At 37.3% G+C, this 17,663-nt stretch overlaps 1 protein-coding gene across 3 annotated transcripts in view; it reads left to right on the plus strand.

The window, feature by feature from the left end:
• Positions 1 to 17,663, plus strand: part of mdga1 (MAM domain containing glycosylphosphatidylinositol anchor 1) — a 204,292-nt gene that overhangs the window by 162,108 nt on the left and 24,521 nt on the right. For all 3 annotated transcript variants that reach the window (XM_078945266.1, XM_023953566.2, XM_023953565.2), the window contains 4 exons: positions 11,548 to 11,728; positions 11,861 to 11,884; positions 14,199 to 14,351; positions 14,935 to 15,090. In XM_078945266.1, coding sequence (XP_078801392.1) covers positions 11,548 to 11,728; positions 11,861 to 11,884; positions 14,199 to 14,351; positions 14,935 to 15,090 — 514 coding nt within the window. The remainder of the gene's footprint in view (positions 1 to 11,547; positions 11,729 to 11,860; positions 11,885 to 14,198; positions 14,352 to 14,934; positions 15,091 to 17,663) is intronic.

Raw genomic sequence — 17,663 nt, forward strand, 5'->3', positions numbered from 1 at the left:
TTCATTGAGGGCAGTGCTCTGTGGTGTAGATCTAAACAGATGTATGCTTATACTCACATTTTAATTACATCTTGACTGGAGTTTTTTTATATATATATATATGTAAGCTGGTGTTCATTCATTTGGCACTATGTCTTTTTTTTCTTAAATCAGTGTATCAATTAATATTTACAGATTACATGCAATCGTGAGTGGATCTGTATGGTTTGTACCAGAACTTACTATTATGCTTTGAAATCCCTTTTTACTCTGCTGTAGGCATCTGTTACTTCACTGTTTGGGGATTCACACTTACAACTGATGTGTCGCCTTTGTTTTCGGAAAGCTCTCTTCTATTTGATTGATTTCCAAACATCCTTCACCCTCCACAGTTCCCAGATTTGAATTTGTAGGCAATAACTGATTTGTAAAAATGTCACCTTTTAGTTATGAGTTGTAGATTTCCTTAATTGTTGGGTGCATGCTGCATTTATAATCATAATGAAGATGTCAGAGCTCATCCATACATGTAATTGACGTCTTGTCTCAAATACAACACTTGAGAGAAACTAAATCAAACATATTTGAGAGAGTGGTATTTTTAAATACTATCTTTAAAGAATAATCGATCTTTAATATCAGATAAATACTGTAGAATTATGATGGAGTTTTTTTTACCTATTACAATTCATTTTTATGCTTCTCTACATGTGTTTGATTCATTAGCATTTTTCTGAATAGATATCGTATTGTCAGCTCTGCAGTGTTTTTCATTAGGCGTTAAGGTAACTTGTTTGGGCTAAGTTTGAAATTGGGCTGTCTCTGTCTGGTCGTGGTTTTGTTTTTGCTAGTTCTAAACCTTCCGACATTTTGACCTCACGAATAGTCTACACTCAGCTTGACAAATTAGCTGAAACAAAGGTGGGTAAAAGCAGGTAAACAACTGTTTGTCCCATCAATATTCAAAAACAACTACTAGTACTAAAGTACAGGAAAACAGCAAATGATTTTGGGCTAGGGTAATTATTGACACACATGTCATTTTTATTTTATTTACTGATGAAACAAAGCCATGTGCACAAGCACTTAGATGGCACTTACTTTTGTCTTCCAGTTTTAAAGTACCGGTATTTGAATGCTTGTGCAAACAACAGTGTTAAAATGAAGATTTTAGTGTGCACAACTTTCTGTTCATGTCATTGCAATGGAATGAAATGAGAAAGCTTGGGCCATTGCAATGCACAGTTTCCAGGGAGTCAGTGCCGTATCTGTGCTAATAATTACTAATATATACCTTGCAAAAGGAATAACGTGCAAGGAGTGGTCAAAGATCTTGATGTCTGCCACTTCAGAATGTTTCCACTTAAACCCCTGGCTGCTAGTTGGCGGCACAGCACTCTGAGCCTCTTTGAGCAGCTCTACACCGCACCAAAACAACAAGATCTCAGAAGAATCAGCTTTTGTTAAATGCTAAATGTTCAGTCAGCCTTGCAGTTTTTGTTGTCATGAGACATGTACTACTTAGTCTTTGCTTGGGATGGGTACCAGACCAAAACTCTGTGCCCTGTTGCTGCCAGTACAATATTAAAAACGTGGATTGTGACGCTTTGTAGCAGGCTTCAGATGAGAATGTGTGAAGCAGCGCAGCTGAGATGTATCGTGATACATGTAGTATCGTGAGATGCGTATGGCGATACATATTGTATTGCCAGAATCTTGCCACTACACACCCCTTGTGGAGAATGTAGCCTGTAGTTACAGGTGGTGGTGTATAGAATGACTCTGGTGGTGAGGAAGGTGAAGAGGTCAAAGCAGAGGACCAAGTGGTGAAAGTTAAAATGGGGAGGAGTGGGATGTGGCTTTAGGGGGGAACAGAAAAAAGGATTTTCTCCCAAATGACCGCACATCTAAAACTAAAATGATCAGGGAAACTGGGGAGTTTCTTAATGGGCCGTTGGAGAGTGAGAGGATGCCTGAGGAATAGAAGAAAAGTGTGGTGGTGCCAATGTTTGACAAAGAGGGAGACCTGTTGTAGAAAGTACAGTAAAGGAAAGGTGATGAGTCACTCAATAAAGTTATGGGGAAAGGTTGTGGAAGATAGGATGTGGTAAGTTTGTATTTGTGAGCAAAAGTATGGTTTCATTCCAAGAAAGAGAACAACAGATGCAATCTTCGCTTTAAAGATACCACTGAAGAAGAAGAACAGAGGTCAAAAGAAGCTTTAGTGGGTCTTTGTAAATCTAGAAAATGTTTACTAAAAGACTAAGATCCAACATCTGTGTTGAATTTCAGTAACAGCCCATATTGTTACAATGTTCTGTTACAAGACAATTATTGACTTGATTTCCTGGTTGATTTATTTTAAATGCTGCATTTGTACAACAGAGATTTTTAGAAAGTGAAACACAGTTGAGCAACAAATATTTTTATTTAGCAATAATATAGAATATGTTACCCAGCTTATAAATGCCTCAAGAAAAATAATAGTTTAAATAGTTAAAACATAACAGGAAACAATGAAATGCGTCTATTCAGGATTTTGAGTTTATCTCCAACTTTTTCTCGCTCGTAAGTTCTCTGATGCTGCTATATTTGGAAGTATTTTCAAATGCTGATTGCTGCTTGCAGTTATTAAAACTGTTTAACCATTGCAAAAGAGATACCACTTAAAAGTATCTGGGCCTGTAAGCACACCTGCAATCTTTTTGCCAGTTATCATTGCTATGAAAGATGTTATATTTTTCAGCCTCATGTTTAAAATGTTTTCATCATGAGGAGTCTTACTGGTAACATCCCTCCTGTTTAGCACTGTAACAGTTGGCACCTAAGGTCATAAAAGGCTGGGTTTACGCCTCTGTGGCATCTGCATGAATCAGCAACTGGGAAAAGACCTGAGTTGCATCTTTATTGCACAACGGCTCTTTGCCTCTTACCCACATTGACAGTTTATTTTTATTTTTATCGTGTTGTGTTTTTTGATGACAGTTTGATGGAAAAAGAAAACTAAGAACACTGGAGAAAAATCATGAAAGCCTCTGGGTTTCTCAATATCACACATACATATGTGGTAGATCGCACAGGCACACACATACACAGGTTGAAGATGGACTTGCGTGTGATTGAACACATCCATCCATCATACCCTTGAAATACTTCACTCTGTCACTCTCCTGTGTATCTTTTTTACTCCTTCGCTTTTTAGTTTCGTGTCACTGTATCACAAACAAAGACACCGATTGTGTATGTGTGTGGATCGACCTATCAAGACTGTCAAAGACTTGAACCTGCAGCCAGAGCAGCTGGATTCCTCTGAGCCACACTTCAGTAACTTGCTGATCCAGCTGACATACTGTAAATGTATTGAAATAGTGCATGAATGTGAGCCAGAGCCTTTTAGTCCAAACCCCTATTCCTGCCTGTTACCTATGTCATCAGTTTCCCACCCACCATAAAAGTCCTTTACATTTATTGCTGACCAGAAAACAATTGACACATCTCTTCTAACTGACAAACTATGCATATGACATGAACTAAGCTTTTCTTTTATTCAATATTTAACACAATTATTCCTACGCATTTGTGCAAATGTTTGTTTGGCTGAATTGGAGCAAAGTTTGGTGTTAAAAGCCCTCGATTTAAATGATTGTGTTCTGCAGTAGCTTTGATGTCAAATGTTATATACCGCATGACAATGTGCGAGGTGGAGTAGTGAGTCAGCTAGCCGATATACTAGTAAATCAGTAAAAGTGTTCTAAAGCTGTACGAGGAGAGATAAGAATTCTGAGCAGTGCTTTAAATAAATAAAGGTGTATCTGTGACTATATACTTGGGTATATGTGCTAATTTAGTCCTAATTTGGAAAAAACACAAAACTATGGAACAATAACTATGACGATATAACAATACATGTCAGTTTTGCTAATAGGTTTTGCTTGATTTACAAAGAAAAATACCACAAGCCGTGTTATGTAAAATTAAACCACAAAGTAAAACACTTGTTCCCATAATCCTTTGGGAACGTGCAGGAATCCAGGGTTCGATTCCCGGAAGGGGATAAACAATGGTACTGGGTCATTTACCATATCAATGGCGAGCAATGAACATCAGCCAGTGAGGGTCCTTAGGTAAGGCCCTTAAAGCTACCGCCTCCCGAGCGCGGTTAGGCTGCAGCTCACCGCTCCCCCAGGGGATGGGTCAAAATGCGGAGAAGAATTTCTCCATTGAGGGATCAATAAAGTATCAATTATCTTTCAAATCTTCATTTGAGTCGAGTAAGATAAAATGTCTGATTCAGTAAAATGTACTCAAAAACCTGTACAGTGTTCCTTTATTGCAGGAGATATGTTTTAAAAATCACCCGCACTAGGTCAAATTCACAAAGTTGCATTATATCTTAAGGCTGTAAACAAAGATAAACTGACAATTTAAGCAGATTTGGAGAGCTCCACATGACTGTACAGGAGACACAGCATGCAGTAGGTCGGTTGACAAGGTCTCCAGCTAATCAGGATGCGGAACACAGTGTCCTGTTTAATTTAATAAAACATGCAAAATTGCATGAAAAAAAATCCACGAAACAGTGTGACCACAAAAGATGATCCACGATAAATGAGAAACCAATCATCACTTTTTTTTACTGTTTAAACAAAAAAAGTTAAAATAAAATCTAAACCTTATGAAATTGCCTTTGCTTCCTCTTTGTCTTTAATAGTGACCAAGTATCAAGAATACTATCCCGTTGAGTTTCCCCATTCCCCTTCCTCCTGTTCTAAGCAGCAGGTATTTTGTTTCGCATAGCCTTAAGGCCAAATGCTGGCTCTCAGCCATGATGCTTAAACTGACCCCAACTCTCTCCAGGACTGGAGTGAAGAACTGCTGCACGCAGGTCAAACAGGGGAGAAATGCATGCTGAGCTGTTTGGGATAGTGCAATTGACAACACTTTAAAAACAGTGAGAACATCAATACGACTGGACTTAAATAAACATGCTGGGGTGCTAGACCAATTCTTTAAAACGTGGAGAGGCAAACTATTGAAAAACAATTAAGAAGTGAAACCTATGACCTTTCTTTTTTTGGAATCATAAGACAACTCTCCTGCTACTTCATAAAAAGGCCCTTCTATTACATAAAACATTTTCCCCTAGTCTCAATAGAAGTTTTTCTAATTCAGCAGCTGGGAGAATTAAGTTATTAAGTACATTACTCTTTTGTCAAAATAAGATAAATGCATCAACATTTAATACACTTTGTATTGTTAGATGAGAAAATAAGTTTAAATAAGTTTTAAAAAATAAGTTAGTCAACATTGCTTGCACCACTGACAATGAGTGTTGATGCATTTAACAAGAAACCAGAAGAACTGGCAGGAAGCAGGGGAACTTAACAGGCTTTAGTGGCACAGGACCTGGTGAAAGAGGCTGGATTTGATTCCAAGCTTCTTGCCAAGCATGCTCTTGGACTGGGTCGTGGCTGCTATGAGGAACTGGCAAAGAAATTGGAGATGCACCAAATTCTTGGCAGCTGCAGGCAGGACTCACCATGGCCCTATAAATAAAAATGATCAATTCAAACTGGCAAAATCTGAATTTGTGTAAAAGGGGAAAACACAGTTGAGATCCAGCTCTCCTCATGTGAGTGTCAGAGTACAGGAGCAAAAGTAAAGAAGTAAAGTGCACTGTGTACAGAACTCTTTTGGGGAGGTACAAGGAGCTCCAAGTGTGCAGATTTGATGCAATCGTTTGTGTTAAAGATCCTTTTTTCAGTTTTTTTCATTCATTCATTTTCTATTCCGTTTAGTCCCTTTTGGGGTCATGGGGCTACCGGAGCCTATCCCGGCCACTTGTGGGCGCAGGCAGGGGATGCCCTGGACAGGTCGCCAGTCTGTCCCAGGGTAGAATGTCCATAATCACACGCGCATTCACTCTCACACTCACACCTATGGACAATTTAGAGTTGCCAATTAACCTATGTTAAAGGTTAAAGATCCATAATATATATATATATATATATATATATATATATATATATATATATATATATATATATATATATATATATATATATATATATGTACGTGTGTCTGTGTGTGACATATATATGGTCTGGGTGAATACTCGATTCCGATTGGCTGCTGGGTGTGCATTAAAAAGTGATAACACACTTTTTAAAAAAAAAAAAAAAAAAAGTGATAACACACAGTGATAACCGCACGCCCCAAAAAGAAGTTCTGGTTACCTATCTTAAATCTTCTGTATCACTGTGCCGGTTTCTTCAAAACAACTTTTAGCTCATCATCTGGGAAAAAACAAGCGGTAAGAGGTGAACTTTCTCTGTGAACTGATGCTTTATTCAACCCATCGTGACGATCAGCATACATATATATCGCTTTATATCACCGAATCTTGACTCCAGTGGTGGTGTGGCGCCTTGACACGTTAACATGACAAAGCACCGCTCCACATAACAAATAGTCCGCTTTTTGTGAAAAAAGCGATCCAAATCGGGGGGAAAAAAACAAGAATTAAGGACTAAAATAATATTTATTTCTTTTCTAAGTGACCATGGTATAAGCGGAAGCAAAGGCTTCCACAACGTGTGTGAAAAAGTGAAAATGCATACTTCGTTGGCCATTAACCCTTACATACAGTCCAGACAATAAATATTTGGACAGAGACACAGTCTTTCTAATTTAGTTTCTGTACATTACCACAGTGAATTTTAAAGAAAACAACTCAGATGCCATTGAAGTGCAGACTTTCAGCTTTTATTCCATGGCTTTAACAAAAAGATTGCATAAAAATGTGAAAAACTAACACATTTTTTAAATGTGTTAGTTCATGGGCTCGTAAGTAATTGGACAATTGACTTCCATGCTATTGCATGGGCAGGTGTGGGCAATTCCCTTGGCATGTCATTATAAGTGAAGCAGATAAAAGGCCTGGAGTTGATTAGAGGACTCGTGCTTGTATTTTGAAGATTTTGCTGTGAACAGACAAAATACGGTCAAAGGAGCACTCCATGCAGGTGAAAGGAGCCATCATTAACCAGACAAAACCAGGAAAAAAACATGCGCGAAATTTCTACAGTATTAGGAGTGGCAAAATCAACAGTGTGGTACATCCTGAGAAAGAAAGAAAGCACTGGTGAACTCAGCAACACAAAAAGACCTGGAATCATTTCCATGGTGAAACCCGTTCACAACAGCCAACCAAGTGAACAACACTCTCCAGGAGGTAGGCGTATCAATATCCAAGTCTACCATAAAAAGAAGACTGCATGAAAGTAGATACAGAGGGTACACTGCAAGATGCAAGCCACTCATAAACCTCAAGAATAGTAAGGCTAGATTGGACTTTGCTAAAAAGCATCTAAAAAAGCCAGCACAGTTGTGGAAAAACATTCTTTGGACAGATGAAACCAAAATCCACCTCTACCAGAATGATGGCAAGAGAAAAGTATGGAGAAGGCGTGGAGAAGCTCATGATCCAAAGCACACTACATCATCAGTAAAACACTGTGGAGGCAGTGTGATGGCCTGGACGTGCATGGCTGCTAGTGGCACTGGGACACTAGTGTTTATTGATGACGTGACACAGGACAGAAGCAGCCCAATGAATTCTGAGGTGTTCAGAGACAAACTGTCTGCGCAGATCCGGTGAATGCAGCCAAACTGATTGTGTGGCGTTTCATAATACAAAACATACAGCCAAAGCAACTCAGGAGTTTATTAAAGCAAAGAAGTGGAATATTCTTGAATGGCCAAGTCAGTCACCTGATCTTAGCCCAATTGAGCACGCATTTCACTTGTTGAAGACTAAACTTCAGACAGAAAGGCCCACAAACAAACAGCAACTGAAAGCCGCTCAGTAAAGGCCTGGCAGAGCATTCAGAAGGAGAAAACCCAGCATCTGGTGATGTCCATGAGTTCAAGACTTCAGGCTGTCATTGCCAACAAAGGCTTTTCAACCAAATATTAGTAATGACCATTTTGTTTTCAGTTATTTCATTTTTCCAATTACTTACGAGCCCATGAAATGAAGGGATTGCGTTTAAAAAATGCTTTAGTTTTTCACATTTTTATGCAATCTTTTTGTTCAACCCATGGAATAAAAGCTGAAAGTCTGAACTTCAATGACATCTGAGTTGTTTTCTTTAAAATTCACTGTGATAATGTACAGAAACTAATTTAGGAAAAATGTGTCTCTGTCCAAATATTTATGGTCCTGACCCTCAAGCTCCCAGGCCTCTGGTTGAGGACCAGAGCTTGGGTGAGAAACCACCTGTGGAAGGGTGAGAGGGGCGTATTTTTTTTACTATTTTTTTTTTAATATATATTTATTAAAAACACTACAGAAGGACTGGAGGGAATATTACATATTTTATTGAGTAGTTGACAAACATACTTAAAGAGAAAATAACTTTTTTATTACTTTAAAAATGTTTGAAATGTCATTGTTTTATTCTTATAAAGCATACTGTTGCTCTCAGTTAACACAAAATGCTGTTTCTGAACAGTCTCTATTTTAAGATTTGATAAAAATGTCCAAAGTTGTGCAGTCCATTTAAAAAGGGCTTCTTAAGCCTTAAAAGTAGTTGAGCCAAGATCTTTAATGGCAACTGCAACAAACTGTTCACTGTTTGGCTGTGAAGGGCTTTCTTTGTAACAATAGAAGGGTGTTTGAGCTTGTTCAAAGTATAGCAATATACATCTGGTTTTTGACAAGGCATCCTCAAAAAATTCATTTATTTTGTTGGAACTTTTAAAAATACTGCTAGAATTATGCATGATCTTTAGTTACTAAGTGATGGTCAAATTTTGATACAGAGAAGAGCTATGACTCTATCAGTAATGAAATCTTCCAGGTCCTCAAGACATAAAGAATAATTTCATATCCACAAATTGTCCTTTCAGGGCTTTTGTTGTGATAAAATGCTGATGGTGAGTTGAAGGAACCCACTGCATTAGAATAGAAATGCCAGGAGCTTAAAGAACACTATTGTATCCAACAATATGTAAGGAATAAGCAAACGTTCAACTGGCGCAGGTAACTGAAACAAAACAAAAATTGCTGCAATTAACCCAAATCACAAAATAATGACAGTAAGCAAAGCCTGAGCAATGAAACTGGAATAATGACAAGAAGATTTTGGCAAGCAACAACTAAAACTGGAGTATTACACTGAAAGTAATGAAGGTAATTAACAAGATGCAGCTCAGACAAATTACGCCATATTGTAGCAATAAAATGGAAACCACTTTTCAACAGCCTTTTTTTTTTTAAATAACTCAGGTCCCCAGATATGAAATTCCAAAGTTTGGTTCAAAAGTGTCTTATACGGAAGCATATGTTTCATTTGTTTTATATTGTTTAATAAAAGTCTAGTTCTAAGATGAGTGTTCAAATATGTTTCTCTAAACTTTCTATATACACACTGACTGAATGGAAGAAACATGTTGAGTAACCAGTTATCACACACACACACACACCCACAAACACACACACCCATGACACAGCATTAACACACTTCTCTGCTTCATGTGTTCCCTGATAATGGCATGCTGTGGGTGGACTAAGTTGTTATGGTGAAGTGGCTGACCCAATGCATTAGATTGAGTTCACCGTCGGGTCTTTAAGTAGTAGGGATCAGAGGGAGATACACAGCTAATGGATCCTTATCTCTGTGGGTGGAATAACACAGCAATAGCTTTAATACATGTGATAGGGACAGTAGAAGAAAAAAATCCACAGCTTAACAATCAAAAGAGACAACAACTGGGCATGCTTGATATTATAATCATTTTACATTTTTATTCTTATGCTCGATCACTTAAATGAATTTAGGGCTGCCTATGCAGGATTTATGTGACTCTTTTTAAACATTACAATTCAGCCTGAAATGTAAAAATGAAGTTTAATTCTAAAAGGTTCATTTAAATTTTACTTTTTAAGTATTTGTTTTTGAGTCATGGTGCTGGTGCACCTGAGGCAGACTACATGACTTGCTGAGGTCAGTGATACTGGACTAACATGTCTTCTTTAGGACATAAGTTAAGGAAACGAAGCAGATTTGACTGTGTTGGCTCAAAGTCATTTTATAAACAAAGCAAGAAATCTATTAAATTTTTCGACACCACAGAAAGCACTGCATTTTAAGGTGCACCATCAATGAATGTTCTATTTTGGAAGATTTGTCATATATGAGATGCAACAAACTATGAGGCGCATTAAGCGAGACAAAACAGTCAAAGATTTGTGGCGTACATCAGTCAGACTTTATAAACTGTGTTCACAGTAATTTTAGAACTTGTTTGTGACAAACTACATGTTAGCTATGAGCAGTGACTCCCAACCTTGTTTGCAACATGTAAAAAACACAGTCTGACAAAGCTACTTGTTAGCCACGGTGGCATATTTACAAAACCTTGTTTGCAATGTGGACAAAAACAGACTGATACCACTAAAACAAACATGTGACTATGCTAACTACTAACCTCATTAGTAACCCGTAACAAAGACTGTTTGACACAATTTGACGGTAGCCGCATTAGCAGTTACAAAACACCCAACTTTGTTTGCAACCCAAAAAAAAAAGACCAATACCGCTAAAGCAAACACAGTTGTGATTATGCAAACTCCCAACATGTAAAAAACAGCCCAACACCTACACATTAACCATGTTAGTATATCTACACTGCAAAACAGACGATCTTGTTTGCAACATGCAAAAAAACAAAGTGACATTTTGAATGTGGTCTGTAGCTCTCAAAATAGCTTTGACATCAGTAAGCAAAACTAAAAAGAATCCATATATAAGGCGCTCCAGATTAAAAAACACACTGGCAGTTTTTGAAAAAAAATTAGGCTTTTTCGTTTGCTTACAGTTCTGAGAAAATGGTATATTGTGGAATTATATTGACCAAATACTAATCCTTGAGTGTGGCCATAACAAAAACCTCAGGTACTGGTCTTTGGTAGAGAATGCACATGTTCTGTTTGTTGAGACTTAATAAAACAACAACAAAAACAAAGCAGAACTCAAAATCAGAATCCAAGTAGGGGCCATGACTAATACCTAATGCTGAATTTTGTATTGCAACAATAGCTATCTGTGGTTACAGAACGCACAGTGGGGTTACAAAAATATATAAAACATCTAACATCTATTGTTGTTATAAAAATGAAAATATTTTAAATTGAGTTATTTGATGGATAAAACAAATAGATTCTCGATGATTGCTATTCCAAGGTATTGTACTGTTCTCAATTTTCAAAACTATTAGCAACCTGACCGCCATATGAGACATTTACTACTCCAAAGTACTTCACACAGAACTACTTAAAAATGCCATTTAATAGTACATTTGTTATAGAGTCATGAAAGATAGAGAAGAGATTGTGGGTGCTGAAAGTGTGCCTTGCAGCCACCCACATTTATGTCTCTTGCTGTTTTTGCCTTCCAGTCATGTCTTTATGTTTTTTTCCTACAGTCATTCGCAGTTGTATGTAACACATCTCCCTGCATTTTTCTTTTGTGCTTGTGTGTGGCATCACCCCTGTGAATGCAGAACAAGCAGAAAATTCTGTCAAAGCAAGTGGACCTGGGGGGCAGAGAGCCAGAGAAAGGTGTCCTGATGTCCTACACAATACCAGACCTCAGGATCCCTCTTTCCTACGAGGTACGACTGGCTCCCATCACTGCCTACAGCACTGGGGATTATGTCAGCCGAATCATCCAGTACTCTGAGCGTGAGTTTCTTATAAAGCCCTTAACCTATTCTTTGAGAAAGATTTTTACATTTTTCTGAAACTGCTACTTTTAAGTAAATGTTTATAGGAAAATTTGACTGATAGTTACAATTTTTTAATTTTTCTTCACAGCCTACACCTACCCAAGATCTTCAGGTGAGAATAAACTACAACTTTTCCATCACACATTGCTGTATTCCATCCATCTGGCATTAGCCAGATGGATGTAAAACTCCTAAAGAAAGCCAAGTTTGCTCCAGGCAGCATAAGTGCAAGTTTGCCAGTGTGGAACTTGCTGGAAATAGGCCTTGGCTTTTATTACATTTGTTATTGGTAAACAAAAAAAAGGCTCAATGATAAAAAGCTTGAGGAGGCAAATAAAGGATGGAAAGAGTTCAAAGGAATTTTAAGTGAAACAGTGTCCATGAGAGCAGGATGAACAACTTGTTTTAGTGGTGAAATTGATAAGAAAACACAAAAAAACATGAAGTTGAGCCTCTTTGCTTCTGTCAGTCTGATGCTTTTTATGCACTGATTCTCATCTGCCTTTCATCCTCTCTCTTCCTACTTCTTCTTCTCAGTCAGTTGCATCATGTCTATTTTCTTCATTAAGGGACACGCTGAATTTTTCTGGCAGGAGTGGCAGTTGGCTCAGCCAGGGTGAGGCAATTAAAACAACAGCAGATTGTAACAGACTGCAAGAACAACAGTGTAAATTGAAAGGAGCGCATGTAGTGAAACAGGGTGTGAATGGTAATAGATTAGCTCCCCGAAACAAAGACGAACACACAGGCAGTCCTCATGGGGAGCAAGAGCTGCGTGGATCTGCAGCAGACTGTTTTCGTGTGCGTGTGGGTCTGGGATGCTCTTGCTAAAGCTGTCAGCTTGGGCATTTTTATATGACGGCTGTTATATTGGCTTCTTTAGTGATTTTCTGATAATGGCTAAGCCCTCCAGATGGGCTAATGAAGGAGACAACACCATGGAGAGAAGCCCCTTCATCTTGCTTAACAAGGAACATCAACGTTAAGAATGATGTAGCAGCATTGCTTCTTTGTCTTTAATGATGTGCACAGCAATTAAAATAGAAATTGATGGCTAGTTTTGAAATTAATTTAAAGTTCGTAGGATAAGAAAAAGGGGTTTCAGAGAAGTACACATTTAATTCCAGCATGTTCTGTCCGATTTATTACGGAACATGTTGTGATTGGAGAAGTTTTACTTTCATTTGCAGGGTCAGATTCATGCTTTCAGTTTATCAAACACCATCAAGTGGTTATTATGGGTGATGAAGGTTATGTGTTAACTCTATTTGGACAAATAAAGACATCTATGAAGTAGTCCTGTGCTGTGTGGTTGTCAGAAAATTTATTTAGTTCAGAGAATGGATTTTTCTTTTTCCCAAACTTTTATGGGGTTGAATTACCTGATATAAGATTATACTGTATATACAGGAAGTATATATATATATATATATATATATATATATATATATATATATATATATATATATATATATATATATATATATATATATATATAAAATTTAATTCATACTTTTGATGAGACGGCATTGTTTTTATTTTAAGACAGTGTTTGATACAGCAGCCTGATAATTGGTTTACCTTTTGAGTTCTTATTCATCTGTGTTGACATTTTTGAGCCACGCTGTGCCAAATGATGAAGTTTCAATTTCTATTGACTTGTTTCCCTCTGGAAGGCCAAACCTGAACTGAACCAGAGGAAACTGGATTAATTTGTGTCAGATCTGAGCTCCATTTTAGACCACCTTGTCAATTTGTGATCAACAGTGGACATATGATTCAAGCAAAACAACAACAAAAGTTCATAAGACATCATCCTTTGTAATTCTTGTGAACCTTTTGCTGAAAACCCATATTTTTTGTCATTTATTTGCAGTTCTTTTTATTAATATCTAAATTAAACAATGTGCCAAATGGCTTATTTCGTGTTCTTAATGTTCCCATGGGGTTTCTGATGAGCACGCACTGAAGTTGCAGTCATGCTGTGAATATTTGATTGCAAACACCAGACACTCCAGAAAAAAGTATGCCACAGGCTGCCCTTGGTTTTCTCAACAGAATCACTGACATATGTATGTGACTGGCTGTGCAATGCGAAAAATATATTTCCATGTAAAAAAACCTTACTTAATCGTACTGCTGAATTTATTTGCGTCATCCGTTAGAGAATGCAAAGGAGTCCACTTTAAGAGTTCCTATATAGACTGTGCTTGTCTGCCTCCCACATTGTGCCCATTATTTTGTCAGTAATTGCCTGGCAGTTTGATTTGAAGAGCATAACGCTGAGGTCATATACACATTTAATGTTGGCATTCAGGCAAAGTTAAAAAATGTCTGTCTTAACAATGTCAGATATGTAAAATGTCACATATAAAATGTGCACTCCTCCTGCTCTGTCTTTTTTTTTATATTTAAACATGTTCAAGATAAAGTTTGTGGTTTTGAGGATGAGCGGATCTGCGGTTTTACTCAAGACCGGACTGATGTCTTTGATTGGACTAGACAGAATAACCTGACCCAAAATCCCAAAAGATCCACCAATACCGGTCCAGAGACTGACCGGAGCGGAACCAAGGAAGGTAAGAACAGGTTTTAGGGGGACATTAAAGAACATTGTGATGTACAGGAATAAAAGCTACCACCATAGTTTTAGAGATTAGTCATTAAGATGTGTCAAGACTGAATTGTAAAAAAAAAAAAGATAATCAGACTGAAAAAAATCAGAAAACGTAAATGTATCCATTTCACAAACTTGCTGAATCATTTGGGGTAACGGGGACGATGTTACCTATCCCAGCAACTGTTTGCCATAAGGTGGGGGGCTCCCCTGGTAGGTCCACCAAGACATTTTAATAAAAATAAATATGTTCATAGCACTATTAAAAAAGTTGAAGAGAAAAAAATTATACATTTTTTCTCATTTCTTCAAATTTTACATTTTATCATACATGTAATTGTATCTCAGAGCCCCCGAAAGTGTACTTTTGTAATGATTATCACATTTTACAGGATAACCACCGCGTTTAGCATCTAATTGTTTTCAAACAATTCTTATTTTGCCTATTATATGCTTGTGATAAAGTATTTTTCACAGCTGTGTATAATTTGATAAGGTGTCAGTCACTTCAGGTTTGTTTGCTTCTCCGGAATGGCTTGTTGTAGGGTATTACATGTACATCGAAGCATCACGGCCGCGAGCTGAAGGAGACAAAGCCCGACTTCTTTCCCCTCTTTTCAACGTGTCTTCTGTCAAAAGCCCAAAGGGTCCAGTTCCATACTGCGTCTCCTTCTACTATCACATGAAGGGCAAACACATTGGTGAGTGTTATAGACAGGCATGCACATACACACACAAACACACACACAGAAATCCTTCCCTCTGAAATGAAAGCATTCATTCAGGCACAATGTTGCAGTGTGCAGACAAAGCTAAACCTCATTGCTATCGGTATATTTCTGTCAGAGACTGATCTCTGGGCTTGACCCGCTTGTGGAGAGCTTGTCAGACACAACCCTGTAGGTTTTGTGTGTGTAAGCAGAAGAGGTGTGGGATGGAGGGCAGGATGTTAAAAATGGTCTGTTTGCATGTTTCCGTCGTGCCTCGGTGTGGCTGCACTTGTGTGTTTTCAGGTTGGATGAAGGGGGCAGTGGCTGTGTGATTTATAGCAAGGATAAGAAACAATCAGTCATTTGGCAGAGCTGTTCATCATAATATGCTCTGTCAGACAGCCTGAATGCATATTTCGCCGAGTTTACACAGCTGCAAACATGTTAGCACTCACATGGAAGCAAATAGTAAGTCAATGCACAAATGTGAAATTGTATTAATTAAAACACATTAAGTCAAAGACAGAAAGGTTTCAATAAATAAAAACCAATAAAGTGTCCCCTTGCTATATTGTGGTTCTCACAATTTCTCAGAATTTTTTCAGTGCAATTTTGCTTTGTTTTTTTCTTACTACTCAGTGATTCTGTGTTCTACGTCCTGATTAGGTGTATACCTTGTCAATCAATCTCCTCTGTGCATTTTTGCTGTACAGAATGTATTCCGTTTGCCAGAGGAACAAAACAATCTTTGAGACTTTGAGAGTTTAAACAAAAGAGAAAAGAGTGAAAATGTTCATATTTGACTGATATTAATATTATGATGTTAATATTTTGAAAGCCTCAAAACGTCTGTAATCGCACTGCACAGATTTCACCCACCATAGGTTATTTTTAGAACGTAACCCCTGCAATAGACAAGGGAACACTGTATTTTAGATTTCAACGTTATTCATGTCCAGCTTGCATGATGATATTGAAAAATACATTGAAGTTGTGAAGAATATGTAGTTTAAACACAGATATAATAAGAAACTAGTAAATATTTCTTTTAGTCCGCATCCAAATTTGTTGCAAGGGAACTGTGTGTTACAGTTAAAGATCATAAACGAAAACAATAAATATGTATTGTTCATATTGGACAAAAAAATGAAATAAAGTACTACAAAACAAGAAAAACTTACTAAAATCAATTTTTGAGCCTTTAAATCTGTTATAATATTCATTCTTCACAAAAAAAAAACCTAAATAGGTATTTTTGATCCATTCACACATTTCTGGGTATTCCTCTAACAATCTGTTCTCTGACAAGCAGCCCCTCACAACCAACGAAAATGAGTAGGTTTTCACAAGCTGACAGATAAATGAGAACAGCCCCTTCCAGGAAGAGTCTGCACTGCCAGCACCTCCCCCCAGGCTAACACACACACCCACAGGCCGACTCTAGGCTGACGTCATGAAATGGGCGGCCCCCTCGACAGGCGATGCCTCAGAGATTGAGTCATGTCATTTCCGGGTTTAATTTAAAAAATGTTTTTTTGTGTTTGCTAAAGGTAAAATATTATCATATACATGGACATTGTTTACTATAAAAGGCTTAAGAATAGCATGGTATAGGCTCTTTGAAATGCAAATTTGCATTGCTTCCCTTTCGTTTTTTTTTTATGATTTCTTTGCAAACAATTTCATTAAGTAATTTTTTTTTTGGCAACACGTCTTAACTAAGCTCATTTTCATTTACGATAGTTTTTAAAAATGTGTGTTCTTTTAGTAGCAGATTCTTTCCAAAAAACGAAGGCTTCAGAGTGATAAAGGTAATGCGGCTGCACGCCAAACTCCCAATTCTAGCTCTGAAGGAGCATGTGTTTTTTTTTACCAAGTCTACTTGACTGTTAGATTCATCAGTTGTAAGAAGTCAGATGTTAAACTTGAATCACATTCAACTATCAATATTTGTAAATGTTATACTACAAAGCAAGGAAAAGCCTAATACTAAGGAAAAAAGGGGGATATTTAACGTTCTTTTCGAGGCTGGTTAGGTTAATATTTAGAAAGAGTTGAATCAGTGTGCATACATTTTGAGAGAATGGTTCAGAGTGTTTCATTTCAAAGTATAATTTTCACAAAACCAAAGAAGAAGGCAAAACCAAGACTATTTTAAATAGAAAGATTGGTCTCTCCCCATAGATAGGCCAAACTTTATCCCCATTGAGCATCTGTAGAAACTTTCAGGGAAAATATTGGAGCAAGAGTCCATCTTTTACATTTTGTTAAAAGAAAATGATTGCACTTTTAGATCTAAATCAATAAAGCGGTTCAAAGTCTACTGAAAATATGTTATAATTCTAAATGCAAATCTTGTTTTAAGAAAACTGCATGGAATGTTTTTGGCCAGTATGTCCTGTATTTCACTTGGATTTACTGAGTATTCCTCTTGTCAAGATCTTGTTATTTCAGAAAGCTTGGAAAAATCTAAAACAGGAAAATCTTCAAAATGAGATTTTATGCGTATCATGCACAAAAATGAAATGCACTTAAAAATGCGCCTGCTGGAGTTAAAGCAGAAC

This window comes from Oryzias latipes, chromosome 3 (genome assembly GCF_053564925.1).
Source record: "Oryzias latipes strain Hd-rR chromosome 3, Olatipes_Hd-rR_3.1".
NCBI lineage: Eukaryota > Metazoa > Chordata > Actinopteri > Beloniformes > Adrianichthyidae > Oryzias > Oryzias latipes.